At 53.2% G+C, this 22,831-nt stretch overlaps 1 protein-coding gene across 2 annotated transcripts in view; it reads right to left on the bottom strand.

Annotated features, from left to right (window-relative positions):
• Positions 1–22,831, bottom strand: part of ALOX5 (arachidonate 5-lipoxygenase) — a 40,955-nt gene that overhangs the window by 2,960 nt on the left and 15,164 nt on the right. For both annotated transcript variants that reach the window (XM_027771510.1, XM_027771511.1), the window contains 8 exons: positions 15,957–16,079; positions 8,973–9,079; positions 7,794–7,966; positions 4,525–4,671; positions 2,792–2,995; positions 2,066–2,152; positions 370–548; positions 129–250 (listed from right to left, as the gene is read on the bottom strand). In XM_027771510.1, coding sequence (XP_027627311.1) covers positions 129–250; positions 370–548; positions 2,066–2,152; positions 2,792–2,995; positions 4,525–4,671; positions 7,794–7,966; positions 8,973–9,079; positions 15,957–16,079 — 1,142 coding nt within the window. The remainder of the gene's footprint in view (positions 1–128; positions 251–369; positions 549–2,065; positions 2,153–2,791; positions 2,996–4,524; positions 4,672–7,793; positions 7,967–8,972; positions 9,080–15,956; positions 16,080–22,831) is intronic.

The following is a 22,831-nucleotide window of genomic DNA, read 5'->3' as shown; positions in this document are numbered from 1 at the left end:
ATTCCTGATGTATCTCAGGAACCTGTTGCCTGAGATACCCATGAGCTCCCTTGTGGGCAGGGAAACCCTGGGGACTTTAGAGTTGAGGCGACAGCACAGCCAGAGTTCCAGGAGAGACGAGGCCCTACCTGAGGCCTTCCTGCCCCGCATGCCGTACACGTAGACATCTTTCACAAAGTCCTGCAGCTCCTGGTCCTCTTCCACCACCTGGTCATTCTCGTAGTAGATGTTGATCACCTCGGCCGTGAACCTGGCTCAGGAGGCAGCTGGGTCTGCACCTGTGGCACCTTGGCAACCCCTCACCCGCTCCTGAACATCCAGACCCCCGCCCCTCCGTGCTCGACCGTGGAGTCCCCAGCGGACACTCACATCTTGATGGCCTCCCACACCAGGAGCCCGTCGTCCCGGTAGAAGTAGTAGGGGATGTCCTCGGTGCTGTCCATGCCCCGGGCCTTGATGGCCTCCGGAAAGCACAGGGAGGTGTAGGTCAGGTCCTGCATGGCCCTCTGCACCATCTGCACATGTCCGCCGCCCCCCGTGGCATTGGCCTGGGGTAGAAGAAGAAGCCATGAGTGAGGCCAGCTCCCCCCCCAGCCACCGCCCCAGAGCTCGGCCCTGCGCCACCAGACTCCAGCCTCTGCTGAAGGGCAGTGGGCGGCAGGCACGCAGGGAAGCAGACCCAGGTCCCGTCCTGTGTCGGGGAGTGGGAGGTGCTGAACTCAGAGTGCCAAGGGTGGCTGGAAGATGAGTGACAGGGAGAGGCCTCAGCCCGCCATGCAAGGGGTCGAGTGGCAGCTGTGCATAGCTGCAGGAACACCGAGGGTGCAGCCCGACAGTACTGGGGGGAACCCTAGTACTGGCAGGACCTGGGCCGGTAGAGCCCTCAGGCCTGTCCTAGGGCACAGCAGAGGTGCTCTCAGTGACCTGTGGCCCCCAGCCTCACACAGCTCTGCTGCGGACTTGTCGGTGCTTAGCTGAGGGCTCGAGAGACCCACAGGGAGGATTCCGGCCCTCGGCTCAGCTGCTGAGGTGCAGACACACACTCACACTCGCACCCTCACACACACAGACTCGCACACTCACACACACACTCTCTCTCACATTCACACACACTCTCTCTCTCCTGGGTAGCTGAGAGTCAGAGCCACAGAATTTTTAAGGATTTGGCACCAGGGTACCAGAGATCAGTCATTTGACCCGAATAGGATCAAGCAGAGCTGCTCCCAGCACCTTCTATCTGGACACTGCCTGCGAGACGGAGGTTAGTGGAGACAGGAGCCCGGAGCTCACTGTGACCCTGCCCCCAACCTGTCTGCAGCAGGGTGTGAGGGCCACAGAGCTGACCAGAGAAAGAGGGTGGGACCAGGGTGCAAGGAGCCCTGGCACTGTGGGAGCCCCCCGCAGCGACATCCTGGTAGGGGAGATCATGCATGTCCAGCCCAGCTCCTGCTGGCTTGAGCTGGGTTTTGTCATTTGCAAACCAAACAGCACCTTGGCCTTTGTGGTCAGTGGTCTGCTCACTAAGGGTGGGGCCAGGGCCCATGTGAGGGTCCAGGCTTGGTAAAGCTTCAGGGGGCTCAGGTCAAGGAGGGTACTACCTGGGGGGACGTGAGGGTGAGGCAGGGCCCGAGGCTCTGCGTGGGAGAGTGGGCTGGGAGCTCTGAGGGCCTGGAAGGGTGGAGGCTGGGAGGCTATGCTCAGAGTGCTGGGTAGGTCCAGGGCAGGATGGCAGGGCTGTGGCAGTAGGAGGCAGCCACAGGCCCTAGTGTTATGAGGTCAACAGGCCAGCAGGGGTCTACGCCCAGTCTCAGAGGCTGGCAGAGGAGAAGCCAGAAGAGGTGACGGGGAGACAAGGGCAAGAGGAAGCCCTGGTGTGCTGCTCCCAGGAGTGCTCAGCCACAGGTGGAAGGGGACTTGGCGGCCCGCTGGTGCACTGAGCACAGTCTCCAGCCTCCGCCCTTCCTACCCCAGGTCCAGCCTGGCCTCCTGAGAAGTCTAGCCTTCTGACTGACGTTGAGGCCTCCTGAGAGGCTCTTCGGGGCACCATGTGGAGGAGGGCACCTACCTTATCGAAGAGGCCGTACTCACAGATGAGCTGCTCGCGGGCCTTGGTGTTGATGGCGATGGTGAAGCGCACATGAGCCACCAGCAGCTGTGGGGAGGGGAGGCCTCAGGAGGGCCCGGCCAGGCCCCCTCTACCCCCACCCCCAGCCAGCATGCAGGGCTGCTTGTCCCCTGGGGCCTGGGAGCTGCAGCTTTGATGCTGAACATGGTGAACACGGTGAGCACTTGATGCGTGCACAGTGCTGACCTGTGTGCATGGCACTGCCCTCAGCTCACAGGACTCACGGCCCACCCAACCCTGACCATCCCTCTGGGTGCGGGTGTGCTGTTTCAGGCTGTCTTACAGATGAGGGAGCTGAGGCACACAGGTTTTGCTAGCCTGCAGTCATCCCAGCACCTGATGCCAGTAGGATTTGGAAGAGGGAAGGAGAGTGGTAGTGGGGGCACCCACTGGTGTCAGCTGAGGGTCACGTGGAATTTATCTGCCTTCTCAGACTCTACTCCCCAACTGCGCAGACCCCGTGTCCTGCCCAGGCCCGGCCTCATGTCCTGGGGAACTAGAGGCCCCTGGCTGTTCTCTTCCTTGGGTGGGCATTAGCAACTCCCCCATGCTTGCCCGAGCAGCTCTCCTCCACAGTCCCCTGCAGGGCTGTCAGTCCTTCCACAGCCCCCCCTCCCATAGCCCAGGTGCTCCCCACACCAGGGGCACAGCTGCAGCTGGTTGTACCTTGAAGATGGGGTGCACAGCAGGCAGCTGGCGGTACATGGCGATGCCAAAAACCTCAGACACCAGGTGTGTGCGCAGAAGGTGGGTGATGGTCTGGTGGACGTGGAAGTCGCTGGAACGCACCCAGATCTTGGCCAAGAGCCAGTCGTATTTTGCATCCGAAGGGAGAAAGATGGGGTTCTCATCTCCTGGGGTTTGGTTGAGCTGATTTGTTGAAGAAAGAAAGCACACTGTGACAGTCCACGCCAGACTGCACTTTCGGAGACCTGTCCTCTCGGGACCTCCCAGCAGAACCCACATGTCTTAAGTGGTGACTGGAATCATGAGAGGTGCAAGGAGGGGTGCGGAGGGCCTGGGTTCATATCTCCCGGCCCCACGGGCTGCCTAACTCCTGCAGGCCTAGACCCCGTGCCAAGCCTTTCCGAGCTCCAGTGTGTCATACTGAGCTCTGCCTCGTCACGCATAACATGGGGACAGGCAGGCCTCACCTCACCATGGGTCACGGGAACTGCACAGGCAGCCCGGACACATTGCGAGCAGCATGCAGTGGAGGTTGGGGGGACCCTCACCCCCCATCTCCCCTCTTGACCTTCCTGCCCGGCTCCCTGTGGGGATCCTCGCACTTCTGCTTCTCCTTGGCTCACACTTTCTCCCTCTGCCCTTCTGGGCTGGTGTTCAGGGCCTGCCCAGTCTTCCTTCTCTTGGAGAGGCCCATTTATCTAGACACTTCACTAAACGATCTCATTCATTCAGGCAGCTTTCCAAGAAGCTGGAATGTCATATGTTCTAGGTCCACCATCATATCGTTACCAGTAATCTTCCTTGTTCTTTTACAATATGTTTATTGATTATTTTATTTTCCTGTTTTATTACACGTGGTAAAACTTCTGAAAGAATGTTGAATAACAATAGTGAGATTGGGGTTCTTATTTATGATTTTGATGGAGTTGAGCTTTTTTGAAGGGTATTTGCTATCTTGATCACATGTAAGTGTATTTCTTCTATTACCTTAATTTTTATTAGTTGTGGCTACTAAATGTCCTTAAATTCCCTTTGAGTGCCAGTTAATATAATCATACCCTCGGTCCTTACTGTCATAATGAATCATGTGGGTAGCTCTTTTGAAACTGAAATGTCTGGAATAAACTCTATTGGTTATAACACATTAATAATTTCTTACACTGTTGCATGCATTTTGCTAATATTTTTAGATTTCTTTTTATTATTTTTTAAACTATTTTATTTTATTTTAAAATTTTTTTTAGCTTTTTTTTTTTTTTTTAATCTTACGGGCATGTGCTTGCCAGAGAGAAACAGAGACAGAGAGAGGGAAAGTGAGAAATCACCCCCCAGGGTGGATGGGCATGCCACAATCCCTTCTCCTCCATTCCCTTCCCAGGATCGTGGGCATGCATGGACATGCACTGGTGTGAGTTTCAAGTCACTGAGTCTAGGACTTGAACCATGGTTGGTCATATGGAAGTCCAGTGATGTAACTGCTATGCCATCTGCTGGCCCTGTTTTATTTTAATTTTTAAGTTTGCTATAGGGTATGTGTGCCATGAGAGAGAGAGAGAGGAAGGAAGCCACCAGGTTTGGGACTTGAACCACGGTTGACCATGTGGGAGTCCAGCGCCTTAACCACTATGCCACCTGCTGACCCATAGATCCGCCTCCTCCCAATGGTGTGGACCACAGAGGGAGAGCCCACACGAGGTGAGCGGGCAGCCCACCTGGATGGCGATGGGCACTATCTTGTTGGCCAGGTTCTTGTAGAGCAGGCAGATGGGCGCGGCCAGGAACTGGAGCGTGCAGGGGTCTGTCTTGTTGGCATCGATGCCGTCCAGCAGCTCGAAGTCCACGATGAAGATGTTCCCTTGCTGGAGGAGGCAGGAAAGGGTGCCACTCAGTTTCAGCAGACAGACCCCAGTCAGGCCCGGAGGGGGAGAGCGAGGCCTTGGGGTCCCCCTCCCCGACTCAGTGGGGTTCAGCAGTTAGTCAATCTGTCCTCGGCTCAGAGGCATTCACAGGTCAGGTGAGTTTTCCCTAAGGGGAAGGAATGGCAGCACCAATCCCGCATCCATCACACCTGACACCCACACGACTCTCATGAAAGACCCCGTGGAGTGGCCGTTTAATAAGACGTCAGTGTTTGGATGAAATAGACACGACGTCCAGAACCAAAAAGAGACGCTGCAGGGTGTCATTCCCATGGAGCTCAGAAGTGGGCAGAGCAGCCACTGTCAGAGCCAGGAGGAGATCCCCCTGGGAGGAAGAGATAGGGAGGGGTAGGGGCTGTCTGCAGAGGGAGGTTCTGCAGGGGCTGGGGGGGGGGGAGCTGCAGGGGTAAGGGAGGGTCTACAGGGATGGGAATGGGGTCTGGAGGAAGGGAGAAGCGTCTATATGGAGTGTCTCTCAGAGTGAGGGAGAGTCTGCAGGGTCCAGTGTTCGGTCCTGGGCTGTGGCTGATGCCAAGGTGGGTCAGCACCCTCTCCATAGCTGCAAACAACGCAAGCCACTCTCGATGACTCCTGACGTCCACTAGAGGGAGCCGGACTGAGGGCCTAGGGCCTGTGCGGAGGCAGTGCCTGCTCGCCTAAATGGAGAGCCAAAGGGGGCCAGGTCCTCCTTTTTTTTTTTTTTTTTTTTTGAAGAATATATATATGTGTTTTTTACTTGAATAGTAGTAGTAAAACATTTTATTTTATTACCAGAAGGTTTTAGGTGTATTTTGTAGAATTTGGCTCTCAGTAATGGAAATATTCTGCCCCATCTACCAAACTAACCAATTCGAGTCAGGTCCTTGTTCCAAAGGCTATAGGATTGGGAATAAGAGTTACTTACTTCTGTTGAAGACTTTTAAAAAGTATATCAAGTATTATTCTACAGTTAAAACATTTGTATCTGTACTTTGAGTTGTCCCAGCTGGGGATACATATCCACAGTTAGGGTACCAGCATAAGACATGGTGAAGAGCCACCTGAGGTTAGAAATGGCCATTCTCCGACCTGAGAGTTTACATGATGCCTTTGTCAGTCAGTGCAGAGGGAAGTTGACAGCACACTGTTACCAGTATGGAGTAATGTCACCTTATGAGTGCACAACTCTAAAATATCTGGAAGGTTTTGGGGGGTTTAAAACTTAATGAAAACCACCAGCGTATGATCGCAGAGCATAACTGGTCAGGCTGGCTTCTAGTCTATATTAAGTTCTGTTCAGAAAACTTTATTTTTAAGTGAACAAACCAGATGTCTGCAACCTAAACGTCAGCCCACAATTTCTATTGTGCCCTATTTCCACAATCGCTCTAACTTTCTGATGACTTTCCCTGTATCTACAATGTGTGCATTATTTAGCTTATATTGATTACAATGAACATGGAACTTACTGACCACTGAGTAGAGTGAGGCAGCATCTAACACTAAGAAAATGCTTAATAACTTTATACACATAAAAAGTGGCTTAAAAATGTAAGAGTTTCCGTTTATATATAATTATAAGAAAAGGACTGAAATTCACCTTCGTAAAAATTTCTAAAGCATATAAATTACTATCCGTTATAGAATAAAAGGTAGAGTATTGGGCTTACAAAGAAAACCAACTTGAATGAAGTTGGGTGGCTCTTAAAACATTTTTATGATTTCAATTATTTCAACATCTGACTTTTACATGTAAATATATACACGCATAGTTCACAAGTCAAACTGAAAAACAATTCTTTATTGTCTAGAAATATATGTTTAAAAAAATTCTAAAACTATCATTTTAAGCAAGTGAGGGCAAGAGGGGTGAAGGTCCTGATTGGTGGGCTTGGGGTCTGTGAGGGTGGAGACACCGGAAGTGGTCACCAGATCTCAGGTGTCCATGTGCGTGCATGGCCTGGCGGATCAGAGCACGCTGCCAACTGCACATGGGCCCAGGAGCCCAAGGCTGAGCGCAGGGGTCGCACACCTGGCAGGGATTCTCTGGCCTTAAGGCTCTGTGGTTCTCTGACTCGAAGTTTGAAACTTATAACCATTCAGTCAATGTAATGCCATCTAGCAGTGAAATCTGCAGAGAAATGTGTGTGCGTGTGCATGTGTTGTTAGTATCCTTTGCCAACCCAATCGGTGGTATCCTGAGGAGGGGACAGGGCTGCTGCACTGTGCAGGGACCCTAAAGGGAACTTCAGTGGATAGGGGGCCTGCAAAGCCAGGTGGGTGGGTGTTGGTCTGGGAGGTCTGTCCCTAGGTGGTACAGACCATGCCTCTCTGTCTGGGGCTCTGAGGTGAGCAAGCAAGATGGGGTGACTGGAAGCTGTGGAGGCCCCTCTGGGGGCAGGCCGCAGGGGCTGAGTGGTGGGCGGGACAGCCATGCCGGTTCCAGTGGGACGAGGCAGACCCACAGGGTACGGTGGACCATGGAGCCTCAGTCCCTGACATGGAAGATGCAGGTGGAAGTGCTTTGAACCCAGTACACTTCAGTGGGAGGGAGCTGAGCCCGCAGGCAAGGCTGGGAGAGTGGTGGAAGAGGGTGGGCCAGGAGCAAGTGGCACCTGCACTTCTAGTTTGAAGGCTGAAATTCTGTCAGCACTCCTTGTTTTTTTGTTCTGGTGCAAAGCCAGCCTTCTTCTCTGGCCTCCTCACTTTTGCAAGGTTGATTGACAGTGTGTGTAGCACTGGTTACAGTGCCTGGCCCACCACAGGCCCCCAAGCCAGGGCCGGCTTTTGTAATAATTGATATTAATATTAAAAATATCGATTACATTCCCAGATGCCAGCATCGAGGGGAAACACCCCGTCGATCCCTCCGACAAGGCAGCTTACATAATGCCCAGGACCCCCTTTGGCTGCTGGCCAGAAAAGGAAGAGTTGAGGCAGCTAGGGTGGCCGGTCTTGTGCCATTGGCCACCAGGAGGTCTGGGCCTGGAGATGACAGCCTGGCAGCCCGTAAGCCCTGGCCAGCCGGTGGCTTCCACCTGAGCGAGTGTGGTCGTGGCCACTCCCCAGCAAGCAGACCCTACCTGGACCTCTTGCTCCAAGCTGAGCTGCCGCTCCAGGCTGCACTCCACCATCTCTGTGGTCACCGGGAGCTTCGCGGGCAGCTGGGTGCAGCGCCGGATCAGCACAGGGTTGCAGCCGTTCAGGAACTGGTAGCCGAACATGAGGTCTTCTTGCCAGTGATTCATGACCCGCTCTGTGTGAAGAAAAGGGAGCTCTGAGCAGAGGGCAGCCAAGGCCGTGGCCTTCCTGATGCAGTCTGAGAGCAGAGTCCCCACTGCACCCCCTCCGAGGCGACCACTGATGCCGGACAGCCACAGGGTCCACCCGCCGTGCCCACGTGCTGCCCACCTGCCCAGCACCTCGCCCTCCCTGAGCTGGCCCTTAGTAGCACACAGGATTTCCAGGCACCTCTCCCCAAGAACTCAGGCCTCTCAGCCCAGCATGGAGAGAGAAGGGGAGTGGAGGAGGCTCCTGGGGACACCGCTCCACCCAACCATTCCTGTCCCCTCGCTTCCTGAGGCCGTTTTGTTCTTCTGTGCTGTTTCTGTTCATCACAATGCCTGCGCTCTGACCAGCACACCCCAGTCCAAAGGCGTCTAGGGCTGCTCTCACGTCAGTGCTCGGAACCGAGCCGAGTGCCGCCCTGACTCTGTGGAAACATCTCCACGACTGACAAGCAAGCATGTAAAGAACGGGCTCTGAGGGTTTCGAGACTTGTCTTTTCTTTGGGGGAGGGAGGGAGAGGTTTTTACTATAGGGTGCGTGCACTCACCCTTGGAGAAAGACAGAGACAGAGAGGCAGAAAGCAAGAAATCACCCCTCGGGGAGGATGGCCATGCCACAATCCCTTCTCCTCCATTCTCCTCTTGGGGTCTTGGGCATGCACACACACGTTCCTGGCGTGAGTTTAAGCCCGGGATTCGAACCACAGTTGATTACATGGGAGTCCAGCGACATAGCCATTGTGCTAATTGCTGGTCCCGGGTTTCCAGATTTTTGATGATGAAATGAAGTCAAGAGTGTTTGAACTTGAATGTACAAGAAGGCAAAGGCTCAGGGTGTGAAGATGACCACGGCGAGGCACACGCGTAGGGCAAGGAGGGCCTGCTGGCCTAGGCGAGGCCCTGGCAGAGTGGGCTGGGACAGCTCTGGCCAATGGCCAGGCGAGCCTCTGCTTGGACAGTGTTACCTCTACTCACCGGAGATGGTGTTGCTGATTTTGACGAAGATTTTCTCAAAGTCGGCGAAGTCGCTCCAGGAAGACTGGAACATGTGCATGAAGCGGTTGATGAACAGGTTCTCCATCCTGCAGATGAGAGAGGTCACCCTCCAGGAACGGCCAGGCCCCCCACACCACGGCCCCAGCACAGGGAATCCCGAGGCACTCCAGGCAGCTCCGAGGGACCGGGTGACTAACCAGGACAGACACGGGCCCTGTACCTGTGCTCATTCGACTGCGTCTCCCCTATGGAAGGGATCAGGCCAGTGCCCTCCAGAACAGCCTAGAGTGCCTCCAGTTCCAGCCACTCAGGTGTGCATTCCCACAGTCTTCATTCATTCATTCATCAGGTTTGCTGCCCCACTCTGAGCCAGTTCCTGAGCAAACCTCTGGGACAGGGCGCCCACCTCCCTGCAGCTGCTCTGCTGAGTCACCCAGATCTGGGGGTGAGCACTTCACTTGAGCTAAACCTTCTTTTGTCTCTGCTGATGCTCGGAGGACGTGAGTTTCTAGACGCTCCTCCAGCAGGGCTCTAAGGCAGCAGCTCCCGAAGCCTAAAGCAGGCTGCAGGTCACAGGGTGGGATGTGAGTGGCCCGGGCATCCCAGGAGCTCAGGGGTGGACAGGTCCAGGAAGAGTGATGGGGGACAGGCCTCTCATGCGCTCTCCGTAACCCACAAGGGTGTGGGACAGACGTGTTATCCTGTGGTGCTCGCTGTGATCCTCCCCGCCTCGGTGGCTCTCACGCCAAGTGGTCTGAGAGTAGCCAGTATCCTGTCTTCTCCCCACGGTCAGTGGGCACTACCCCCCACTCCAGCCTTGACTCTGGCTGCCCTCGGAATGCAGGGCTCCCCATCTATCCTGACTCAGGGCCTTTGCCTGTGTGGGTCTCGACCTGGAATGCTTGCTCCTCCCTTTCCTTTCTGCTGGAGACTGAGCTGTGCCCCCCGACTCCTACGTTGAAGCCCACCCCACATGATGGCCTGAGGGCTGGGGCCTCTGTAGGTTAGGGTTAGAGGCCGGGCCCTCATGCGGGAGCAGTGCCCTGTGAGGGCACTGAGTGGGCTGGGACAGCTCTGGCCAATGGCCAGGCGATCTCGGACTTCTGGCCTCCAGAATGCTGCGGCATTCCATTGGAGCTGAGCTGGCATACTCAGACAGTCTCCACCGCGCACAGGGGCGAGTGGGTCTGCAGGGCCCTTGCGTGTGTTCCCCAGCCTTTGATCGCAGGGCAGATGGCACTTCCTCAAGGACCTCCCTTTATTCAGACCAGGCTCCCTTCCAGCCCCCTCAGTCTGGAGCACTTACTACAGCTTAAATGTGAGTGCTGGTCCGCTGCCTTAAGCCTCCTGAGGGCAAGGGCCTGTCTGCGTGGCCCAGTGCTCAGCCAGGCTCCCAGCACCCGGGACCTCTGCCGGCATCTCCTGTCTACTGCGTGGTGGCCGACACCTGGTGCAGGGTCTGCCCGTGGTGCTCTCATGGTTTCCCTCCAAGGGTGAGGGCTGAGCCAGGCCTGTGCTCAGGGAAGCAGCCCTAAATGGCCAGGGTTTGGGAGCCAGGAGCCCCTCATGTCCTCAGACCGAGCAAAATCAGAGGACTGAGGCTGGGTGTCCTGACCAGAGTGTACCCGGCCAACAGGACCGTGGGCTCAGTGATGCCCAGCTCTGTTGGGCCCTGCCAGGCCCAGGAAGGGCATCAGATCGAATAGCAGGTGCCTGCCTGCAGACACCCTTCAGTCCATCCTCAGATCAGCAGATCTTCTCCCCTTTGTCTGAGCCACCCGTGTCCCCTAGGAAGCCATGCTGTCCAGAGAAGGTTCTAGGCCACGAGGCTGAAGACCTCGTGAGCAGAGCTTTTCTCTGGGAGTTAAGACGAGCAGGCTACCTGCGGGTACAGAGAGGCAGGTTCCTGGGAGTGGCTAGGACGGTGGCCACCACGGCAGGTGCTTGGCACCTCGGAGCTCTGGAATGATGCCAGCAGAGTCCTGCCGTCCGTGGGTCCTCTGTCCCTTTGAACTGGCCCCTCATGGGGAAGGAGCTGCCATGGCGTCCAGGGGAGGCCGCCGTGGCCTTGCTGTATTAGGGCATGCAGCCAGAGTGCTCCCAGCCTTGCCACCGCCATCCACCGCCCTCGTGAGCTGAGTCTTCCGGGTCAGAAATGCTCGTCAAGTTGGAGGGGGGGGTCAATCCCACTGTGGCACCTGTTATCAATCAGGGCGAGGAAAAGGACCTATTTCTGGGACAAGGAGACTTTCCCAGGCCCCCAGGTCCCTCTAGCCTGAGGACAGCCCAGCTCCACATGGAGCCAGGAAAGAGGCCCTGGGCCCAGGTGCCCTGAGGCTGGGCCAGCTGCTCTCCCAGTTCCTGTGGGGCACAGGGAGTGAGTCACGATCTCCCCAGCTGGACTCTTGGACCTCAAAACAGAAGGCGGACACTGCAAACAGGGTGGGCGTGGAGGACACAGAGGAAGCCACAGATCCAGGAAGAGGAGCTGGAAGGGCAACATCCGCAGGTCACCTGGAGGCCAACTCTTCAGTCCCAGACGACCAGGCTGTTCAGACAGCAGAGACCTGTTCTTGCACAGGGAAGACCCTGCAGCTGGAAAGGCTCTGGCCTGCTCTGCGTCTCAGCCAGGTAAGGGCAGACGAGGCAGGAGGCCGACGTCCAGCCTGCGCTGTGCTGCTGGTCTGGCCAAGCACCAACCCCTGGCTCTGCACCAGGGGAAGTGGGCACTCTCGCTTGCTCTGCACCCCCACCTTCTTCCCCTAACAGCTTCTCCATTTTCCACCTCATGGCTTGGCTGTTCGGGATGGGGCAAAGCTTACTGAGGGGCTGGCCCTGATCCAGGCAGAATGAGTGGCTCAGGAAGCGAGTCCTCGGAGTTACCCAGAAGTGGGGTGGAACCCAAACCGTCTGGAGCCAGAAGTTCATGGGGAAGGCCTTTTTGGTGGCCTTGGCCACAGGTTTCAGTTTTCTGCCCGTGGGGTGTAACCGTGGGCATTGCTCAGACACACAGATCGGCGCCCGGGCTTCCAGCATGTCCCAGGCGATCCGCATGCCCACGTGTGCTTGAGCCTCCCTTCTTGACTGCCCCCAGCGGCCCTGGCCGGACTTCCCTGCCTCGCCAGACTCCATCCTGCTCAATCCCTGCAAGCCTGAAGCCCTACCACCCTGAGCCTGGGCCTGAGCCCACCCCCTCACCCTGCAGTCTCTCTGCTCCTGGCCAGGCTTCGCCAGTCTCTTCCCCACCTGGGCTCTCGTCTGACCACGAGGCCCACGATGTGGCAGACTCCATCACCACTTGTCACGGCACTCGCATGTCCCCTTTTCCCAGGACCTGAGAGGTTCAGGCTACTAGTGCCACTGTGTCCACCGGGCCTCGCAGTAGCCTTTCCAATGCTGCCTTTCCAGAAAGAAGTTCTGGGGTGGCCTCATGGCCCCCGGGGAGAAGGATGCTCCACACAAGCTCCTTCAAGGCTGCCCCTCCCTCATCTGACAGGACTGTGCAGGGGGTATGAGTGTCAGGGTGCCCTGGTCACCTCTTCAGGACTGAGTCACATTCGGCCTTGGCCTGCCCAACTGGGAAGGAAGCTGTTTCTCAATTTCCTTTGAAGAGGATTTCCTTTATCGGCCTCACACAGCGAGTGGGGACAAAACGCATCGACTGCTCCTCCTCGGACGGATGACACTGGGTTACTAGGAAATTTCACAACCTCTTGGCTCTGGCCGCTGTTCGAATGATCATCTCCCAGCGCAGCATCCTTTCCACTCCCTGGGCCCCACCCATGAATGCCAGGCCAGGTGGCCCTTGGCTACAAAGCCTCCTGGACCCCAGAAGTCAGCTGACACCCAGGCAGAGCGAGGGTCCCCCCAGGAGCCCCTCGACAGTGTGTGAAGATGGAGAAGTGGTCCTGGCGGGTCTGACTCGCTTGCTGATTGGGTGATAACCAGAGCGCGTTTGTGAGGTCTTCTCTCCTGGGGCTGGCAGGAGTGGCCCCATTTTATTCTCATGACAACCATGGGCACGAGCTGTGGTCTCATTTTCCGGATAAAACTCTGGGACTTAGAGAAGCCAGACAACTCCCCTGGCTCACCTACACCGGCTGCCGGCTGCGAGTCCTCCCCAGGTCTCTCCCCTCCCCAGAGGCCCTGTCCCAGCCCCTTACCCCAGTGCCACTCCTCTCGTGCAGGGCTGAGTCTCCCTCTTCCTTAGGCCTCAGGGGTCTCAGTCCCTGTGGGCTCAGAGGTGCTGCTCAGGTGTCTGCCCAGCTGTGCAGCACTGGGGGGTCGTGGGGGGCGAAGGGCCCCCTCAGGAGCTCTCTGCTCTGTTCCTGCCAGATAGCCTGCTGCCTGAGGGCCCGACGGGGCGGACTTGGATGCAGAGGCGCTTGGGTCCCCACAGTGCTGTAATTGATTGGCAGTGGCAGTGCTGGGAGAGGGGCGGGGCCGGTCCCTCCAGAATGGATGGAGCTGGCTCAGTTCTCTAATTAGTTCCCAGGGGAGCGGGCTGTTATAAAGCAAGTCTACCACCCCTGCAGGTCTCTCTCTCTACACACCCCTGCTGATCTCTCCGGGCTTTCGGCCGGCCCAGCCACCAGAATGGTGAGCCAAACAGACCTTTCTTCAGAAATCGCCGTCTCGGGTATTGTTACTGAGACACTAAGGGACTGAGAAAGGCAGCCGCAGGGTCCCTGGAGAGGCGGGCGTATGTGTGGGCAGGACGGGGGTGTGGGGGCACGAGGTGGAGACCTTCTCCAGGCCCAGGAGCTTCTCAACGCTTCTGAGAAAAGGGCCACCTCACCCATGTCCCAGCAAAGCGGTGCGGAGGGTGTCCAGGCAGAGGAAATAGCAAGAATAATGACGAGAGGGACGAAGACACCTCGGAAACCACCCTGGAGCCACATGGCTGGAGTCCTGTGCGTGTGAGGAGAGAGGGGGCCGGGGGGCGGGCAGGTCCACGGGTGTGTCGCCACTACTGGGCAGACACCAGGGCTCACAACCACGCCTGAGCACGAGCCTCCCAGGTGCTGTGAGGTGGGGCCCTCCCTCGCCCATCCATCCAGTCACTCTCCACTGGCCCCTCTCCCGCCTCTGTCCCTCTGTCCAGCCCTCCTGCCTTCCCTTCACCATCAGCCAGGGTGGAGAAGGCCTTGGCCTGACCTGGGTCAGATGGGGGACAGTCCTGAGACTTCAGCAGACAGACTGTACCCCAGAGCGGTGGGCAGGGGTGAGGCCCAGGGAGGCGTTGGGGACAGCGATTACAACCCCAGCTGCACACTGGAATCCCCCAGGAGCCTCGAAAATATACCCGTGCCCGGACTGCGGAGACCCGAGGAGCAGGACCGAGTGCCGGGACCTAGGCTGCGGTTAGCCCCCCGGGGTACCTGAGGAGATGGCACCCGTGGGGAGTGTGGGTTCTTTCCCCATGGGACAGTGAGGGCCTGCGAGGCCGCAGCAAAGGGCCCTGAGTGGTTGCCGGCCACACTGTTCACAACGGCAGAGCATGCTGAGTACCTGCCCCGTGGCAGCTCGTGCCTGTCACGACGATGACAACGACCTTAGGGGACGAGGCAGACACGAGGCAGGTACAGCCTGGCCTTCATGCTGCCAGCCACCTACCCCGTCACCCCTCCCTCCTCCCTCCCTCCCCTCTCTCCCCAGTCACCCCAGCCCTCCCTCCACCATTCATCTTCCCTTCCCATCTCCCTCCACCTATGCCGTCCTGGCTCCGTCCACCCACTCTTCCTTCCTTCCTCTGTCCATTCACTATCCATCCCTCCACCATCCGTTTGTCTGTCCCTCCTCCCCCAACCAGCCTGCCCTCCCTCCTTCCGCCATCATTAAGCTCAGGGACCATCACTTCCCGGAGCAGTAGCATCTCCTTTGATCTCACTGCGTCTGTATCTTCATCCTCCTCTGTCCAAACAGCTCCTTTCATAAGGGCTTCCTATCCTGTGTCCCACCCAGGTCTGAGGTCTGCCACAGGGCTCTCCCGGGGGAACTGAGACACTTAATTGCTGAGATGTGTCCAGGGAGCCAGATGTTGGGTACTACTGCACTATGAATCTAGGTGTCTGGCTTTCATCTTCCTCTCTAGCTCATCTTGATTGTAGCAAGAAAAGCTTTCTGCCTTTGGATCCAAACAGATTTGGATTTAATCCTGGCTTTGCCAATTTCTGCCTAAATGACTTTATACAAATGTCTTACCCTCAACGCAACAGAGCCTCGGTTTCCTCACCTAGAAACATTAGTATTAACACCAACTTCCCAGGATTGCTACACGTCTTACCTGGGAAGTACCCTACAGGAAGACCGACTGACTTCGGAGCTCTCGGTCCTTCGCCTGCTGGCAGTGCAGACTCGAGGCCAGGGTCCCACTCTCAGAGACCCTCTCCCATGGCGGAGGGGTCAGCCTGGCACTGGGAGGTACTAAAGCTCCCTAGGAGATTCTAAGGCTCAGTTGGGCTTCAGAATCATGGATTCAGGATTTACCAGAGCCTCCTGACTCCTCTGGGTCCTCAGCTACATAATGGAGGCAATAACTGTGCCGGCCTCATGGGGCTGTTGTGATGAGTACCAGAGGACCAGCACCAGCATGTTGGCTACTGTCACTGCAGTCTGCCATCTTGGTGACAGCCTGGATATCGTCTACCCTTGAATTGGCCATACAAGGATACAGGGATGAGGTGTAGGTAGGAGTGGGGCATTCCAAGTAAAGACCCCTGCCTTCAGCTGAAAACACAACTATAGCTGTAATTTTATAATTTTGTGTAGTTGTGGGTCACCTTGCGGTTGTGCATTGAGAATTTTCCCCAAGGTCAAGGTGAACTCCACTGTGTTTGGGAATAGCTGCTTGCTGGGCTGCTCCCTGAACCCAAAGAGTCCATGAAGAAAGGAGTGAGGGTCCCATCCCAGGCCCAGCCACTGAGGGCACTGCCTAGTGTCCTTAAGTTCTGGAAAACTTACGCTTTGGAGTAGTTCAGAACGAAGTCCACTCCCTTCTCACTATCAAACTGGATGTCGCGGGGTAAATCCTTGTGGCACTTGGCATCAATACTCAAGGGGAAGCCAGGGTTCCACTCCATCCATCTGAGCATGAGAAAGGAGAAGAAAACTGGGATAAATTGTGGGCTTTGGGTCAGCTTCCTCTGCTGAAGGCTGCTGTGTCGCTTGACAATGTTCCATGTGGGGGTTGAGGTCAACACATCATGGCTGACACTTCAGCAAGTGAGGTATTGGGACCTCTCAAAGAGACCTGAGATTCTGGGACCAGCAGTTAGTGTAATGGCTATGTCGCTGTACTCCCACGTAGTAAACTGTGGTTCGAGTCCCGGACCCGGTGGCTTAAACTCACGCCAGGCATTTGTGCGTGCGTGCCCAAGATCCCATGAGGAGAATGAAGGAGAAGGGATTGCGGCATGGTCATCTCCCCCTGGGGGGTGATTTCTCGCTTTCTATCTCTCTGTCTCTCTCTGTCTGTCTGGCGAGCGCATGTGTCCTATAGCAAAAAAAACTCTCAAAAAAAAAAAAAAAAAAAAAAGAGAGACCTGAGGTTCTGCTTACAGCAAAGGGGTGGTGAATGGTATAGGTATGTACCATGCATAAGAAGGAGTTAAGTAGAAGTCCCAGGTGACCTCACTCATTGGAGGCCCCGATAAACAGCAGTGCCTCCCACAGAGAGGCTGCTCGCCAGTCCCTGGAGGCAGAAGTGGTAAGGCTGCCCAGCCACACCCAGTCTGCCCCACATCCCACCAGTGTGGTCAGCGCACAGCCCTGGACTGTGTGCTCGTTCTGCATATGGTGGCTGAGGAAGGTGGGAAGTTCTCTTGCCTTTACAAGAGGGACGTGATGCAGCAGGGGACTCGGCAAGGCCCTTCTGGTACAGACTGCAGGAGGCAGCCCTCTCCAACCTGTTAGTCAGTAGCAGGTTTGCAGATCATTACCATCAGAACAGCTCCTCCCGGGGCCAGCAGGTGGTGTAGTGGTCAACCATGGCCAACCATGGTTTGAGTCCCAGACCCAGAGGCTTGAAACACATGCCAGGCGTGTGTGTGTGTGCATGCCCAATTTTCTGAGAGGAAAATGGAGGAGAAAGGATTGCAGTGTGGCCATTCCCGTGGGGGGGGGGCGGGGAATGATTTCTCACTTTCTTTCTCTCCAGTAAGGGCATGTGCCCTATAGCAAAAATATCTCTCTCTAAAAACAAACAAACAAACAAACAAAAGAAAAACGATCCCTCCAAAGATAAGCCACGAACTACATCCAGTAAACATGTTTTAGACCTTGGTGTCCTTGAAACTCACCCTGCAGCACTGGACGTTTATATTTTATTTTACTTTATGTTTTGTTTACTGACTCACCAAACTGAAACTGTGAAAACAAAATAGGGGCTGGATGATGGCACAGCCGCAAACTCTACCTGCGAGGCTGATGCACACGGGAAGTTTCCGAGTTCATATCTGAAGACCTCCCGAGTACTCTGAGCACACGTGAGCCCATGCTCTGGGTCCAGCTGGAGCTGGGGGTGGATTGTGGAGCCCAAACCCTGTTGAAGGTGTTCTCTCTCTTGCCCATGGAAGTAATAAGTAAATAAACATAAAAAGTCTGCTTTGAAGGGCCAGCAGGCGGTATGCTGGTTAAGGCACTGGACTCCCACATGGCCAGTTGAGGTTCGAGTCCTAGATCTGGCAGTTTGAAAAATCACCCTGGGGTGCATCTGCATGCATGTGCAAAGTGCAAGGAGGAGAATGGAGAAGGGACTGCGGTATGGCCGTCGTCCCCCCAGAGGTGATTTCTCACTTTCCCTTCCACTGTCTTGCTCTGTTTCTCTGAGGAGTGCAAATGCCCTATGGCCAAAACCTAAAAACAAAACAAAACAAAAGACAAAAAAAAAGTCTGCCTTGAAAGAAAAACAAAAGAAAAGAAAATATCCTGTTAGTTTCATCGGGCAGGGGAAATGATCTCGTGTTCATTTGAAAGGCAAGTTACTTTCTGAAATTTTGGCTTTTTCATGTAGAGTCCTAATTCTCCTTTTTATCTCTCTTTCAAGAAGAAACTAAAATGTTGAGTTTTTAGGTCCTTAAAAAATCTTGAGCCCTTGTCCTTCTATTGTCACAAAAATCCCCACTGGTTTTCGTGGGGTCCTGTTGACCTGGTGAGCGTCTTATCAGGATTTGAGGAGGTGAGCGGGAGCTGGGACCAGTCACCTGGCAGCCGAGGGTAGGAAAATGTTTTCTGCAATGGAGCACCTGCTGCTCCTCACTGTTGGTTTACTTACAGCATTCTACCTCCCTGAAAGTGATAATAGAAGAAAACCTTCTACTTCTGTTGTTCGGACTAACACCAGTGTTAGTAATTAACAAAGATAAGAAGGTAGACCAGTGTAGAAATGTTTTTCCTTTGTTTTGAAAATAACTTGAGGCAGCTCATCGATGTCTAAAATTGAGCCGCTCCTTTGGTAGCCCCCTCATAGGAACCATCAATTGGCCACCATTAGTCACGTGAGTTTAAAAATGACTAACAGTTTTCTCATCAATGGGCAGTTGAGGACTCTAGGTAGTTGTAAGAGTTCAGTGGAGCTGGATTTTCCGTGAGCCTGGTGAAGACATACGTGCTGGCAAAGGGCACTGACAATTTCTGTAGTGAAGAGTTTACTTGGAGGGAAGCAGGACATTGTTTCTCAGCACAGAAATGACTGGACCTTCCTTCCCCGTGCCCTGGCCCAGCCTCCTGAGGGTGGCAGCACTGATAGGCAGAAATGGGTGGTTAGAGACAATGGCCTCCCAGCGCAGAGACAGGTATTGGCCCCTGGAAACTATTGGCCCCTGGAAACTAAACACCTGTACCCCTCCCACTGCAGGTCACCATTGCTTGAGAGACTCTGACAGGCTGACCGCACAGGAGCCAAAGCCTTCATTCCCATGGGCATAAGTAGGTAAAGAAGAAAATCACAATCTACTGAGGAAGACCACGTGAAACAACCAGGAAGAAGTAAGGAAACAGGAAAGACATGTGATGTATTTTTTAAATAAAGAGAGAGGGGCCAGCAGGTGGCATGGTGGTTAAGGCAGCTGGATTCCCACATGGCTGACCATGGGCTGAGCTCTGGACCTGGTGAATGGACAATCACGCAGGGAATGTGTGCACGCATGACCAAAATCCTGAGAGGAGAATGAAAGAGAAGGGACTGTGGTGTGGCCATCCCCCCAGGAGATTTCTCACTTTCCCTTTCTCTGTCTCTCTTTCACTTTCTCTCTCCTCTCTGGCAAGTGCATGTGCCCTATGGCAAAAAAATCCCAAAAAAACTAAAACTACACAAATAATTAAGAAAGAGAGAACTCTTAAGGAGATGCAATCAGAGCAATTAGTATGTAGAGAGACTTTCTACAACCATGAAAACATGATTTCTGAGTTAAAACTTAGCAGAAAAATGAAAAAGAGAACAGTCATTGTGAGATGTAATTGGCTGCCTGGAAAACAAAATTGTTCATTCAATAACTAATTATCGAAAACCTATCATAGGCCAGGAAGTGCTTCGAGCAAAACCGAAGAAAATGTAACACAACATACAGCAAAACCACAAAGAAATGGGCCTCGTGAATGAAATTATGAGCGACATGAAGGTAAGATACAGAAGATTATTTTTTAGAGAGATTTTTGCTATAGGGTGTGTGCTCACTGGATAAACAGAGAGAGAGACAGAGAGACAGAAAGGGAGTAATCACAACCGCCCCCCGCACCGGGGAATAGCCACACCACAGTCCCTTCTCCTCCATTCTCCTCTTGGGATCTTAGGCATGCATGCACACACGCCTGGTATGAGATTTAAGCTGCTGGGTCTGGGACACAAACCATGTTCAGCCATGTGGAAGTCCAGCAACATAATCATTATGCCATCTGCTGGTCCCAAGATACAGAAGATTTAATATGCAAAGAGGAAGAGTTCCAAAATGAGAAAGAAGAATGTACGAGGACGTAAACTATTGAAGAACTAAAAGAAAAACTTATAAAACTGAAAAAAAGTTCATTTCCTGAGTAAGTACTAGGCAGAAAAAGGGCACAACTAGATATTTATTGATAATGGACAGAGAGAAAGGTACTGGCCAAGGTGTGAGTAAACATGTCTTTTTAAAATTTTAACTATAGGGCATGTGAGCTCACCCGAGAGACAGAGACAGAGAGACAGAAACTGAGAAATGATCCCCTATGGGGGATGGCCATGCCACAATCCTTTCTTCTGTTTCTCCTCTTGAGATTTTGGGCACACATGCACACACACTCAGCATGAGTTTTAAGCTGCCGGCTCCAGGACTTGATCTGCGGTCGGCCACATGCGAGTCCAGTGGTGAAACCATTCCACCATCTGCTGGTCCCTACATATCTTTTTATATACAATTAGTGGAACTGAAAATTACTACAATGTTTTACGAAAAGATTTTTGTCAATATTTCTTAAAACACAAAATGCCGATTTGACCCGGCAACCCAAGTTGTAGAAGTGGACTGCCAGGAATCAAAGCACTGGCACATCAGAATGTTCACACAAGGTCGCCTCTTGCAACCCTATTTGTAATAGCAACAGTGAACACACACCGGAAGGAAGCGGACTGTCTACAGTAGGGGAATGGTTGAACGCATTACAGGATAGCCACAAAAGCAAGAGATAGGTGGCAATTTAAGAAGGAGGAAACAATGAGATAATATTTCACACACAACGAATGACAAGAATGAAAGGTCTCAAGGTGAGACGTGTGTTGATGACGTGGGGAAACAGTAACTCTCAGAAACAGCAGCTCCGGGTGTAGATGGGCAGAACTGCTTTGGAAAATAGTCAGCAATGTCAAGAGAACTTAAAAACGCATGTGGTCTGCCACTCTTCACATCCACTCTGCATGAGAGCGCCGAGAGACAACTGGGGAAGCTCACCATGGCCTGGCTTGGACCAGCTACACTAGGCAAGCCTGATGCCTATCAGCGGGAGAGAGGAGGAGCGTGCTGAGTGCAGAAGTTAAAGTTAATAAACCACATCGACCTGCATGCTGGATGCTTTCAAAACGTGATGAGGGGAAAATGCAAGTCACAGAATAAGCAGATTAAATGATACAGATAACAAAAGCTTGCAGACTCTCCTATGTATTAGGGTGTGTGTGTGCGTGTGTGTGCGCACATGTGCAACACACAGAGACAGATGCAGTGGCAGTGATAGCTTGTGGGCCGTGGGGTTATGACCTGGGTTGGCTTCTCCATCCTCCTACATGGTTAAGTAGGATAGGAAGGCCAGCTTTTTGACATATTGAGGACTATTCTTAGCTGTTCTTTCAGTTCTAAATTCTAATCTGGAAGCCTGAGACTCCATGTGAAAGAGGAACTCTACAATTGTGCAGAGTGTGCACATTCAAGTGTTTCCTGAACAGAAGCAGAGGATCGGATCTGAAAAGGACAGATGAGAGAAGGGGGAAGAGAAAACGGACCATTCGATCTAAGAAACAGGCAGAATATTTCACCAGAAAACACTCTGATCTTCTCCACAAGTCTTAGATTGTGATCATGCTAAACAGGTTCCAAAGAGTAGGGCTAGCATTTGTCCTGTTAGCTGAGGGGACAACAAGCCTAATCGGATGCCCACCAATTCATACTGAGGTGTTAATGAGTGACAACAAACTAAGTTAATCTTGCAGGCATTTTGTCTGAACTCAGCTCTATGAGGCTAGATGTACTTGGAGAACTGGCATCGGGTGGGTGGTTGAAGAGGGGATGAAAGCTGAGGAAGGAGCACAGAAATGCCAACCCTTTGGGACGGGGAGGGCACAGCTCTCGGACTATGCCCTATGTACCATGCCAAGTAAGAAGTCTCAAAACACCATGTGGTGTCTGTGTCGAGAGGCTTGGATACACTCTAAAACTAATTGTGAATTCATATATCCATAGCATCACCTGGAGTAAAACCAGATTACTCTCTTACACCTGGCATTAAAGGCATGCCATTTTATGTTTAGCTTTTTTATTATTAGGTCATTGGGAAAATCATGATGTATTTGTCTATTTTTCTATGCAAAAGTGCATCATAACTTTCCTGATGGCCCAATAAAATAGAGTATATACATATTTGTATGATACATATGTATATACTCTTCCCACATGCAGAAAAACAAACAAAGCCCCTGCATAACCACCACCCCGGTAAAAAATCAGAATATAATCAGTCCCCAGCTCCTACCCCTGGGAATCACCATCCTAGATTTTTATGATAATTCTTTCTTTGTTATTGCTTACCGTTCTACTATATCTACCTAGATGGTATAATTCTCAACTTTATGGAATGGCTAGATTTGTTGCTTCTGGAACACCATTCCACAGCCCATTCCCCTTCTCTCGTGCTTGTAGCCATTTTCCCTTGAACACCTCCACACTACTCTTACTGTCTAGATTCTAGGATCTACTGTTACTCTTTCTACTTCCATGCCATCAAGCCCTTCTGTGTCCACCAGTGTGTGGACATTCATATTTGTCAAGTGGGGACGTACAGTATTTGTCTTTCCTAGCCTGGCTTGTTTCACTTAGCATCATATCTTCTAGGCTTGTCCACTTTGTGTCAAGTGACAAGATATTATTCCTTATGGCTGGGTAGTATTCCTCTGTGCTTATGTGCCATATTTTTTTAATGCATTTATTAGTTTTGGGGCACTTAGGTTGATTCCATCTCTTAGCTATTATAAGTAATGCGGCAATAAGTATGGAAGTGCAAGTATCTCTCTGATAGTGATTTCTTACCCTTTGGGTGAACACCCAAAAGTGAGATTACTGGATCATACGGAAGTTCTATTTTTATATTTTTGAGGAACT

This window comes from Tupaia chinensis, unplaced genomic scaffold (assembly GCF_000334495.1).
Source record: "Tupaia chinensis unplaced genomic scaffold, TupChi_1.0 Scaffold000217_1, whole genome shotgun sequence".
NCBI classification, from domain to species: Eukaryota; Metazoa; Chordata; class Mammalia; order Scandentia; family Tupaiidae; genus Tupaia; species Tupaia belangeri.
This window is presented reverse-complemented; position numbering and strand designations above follow the sequence as displayed.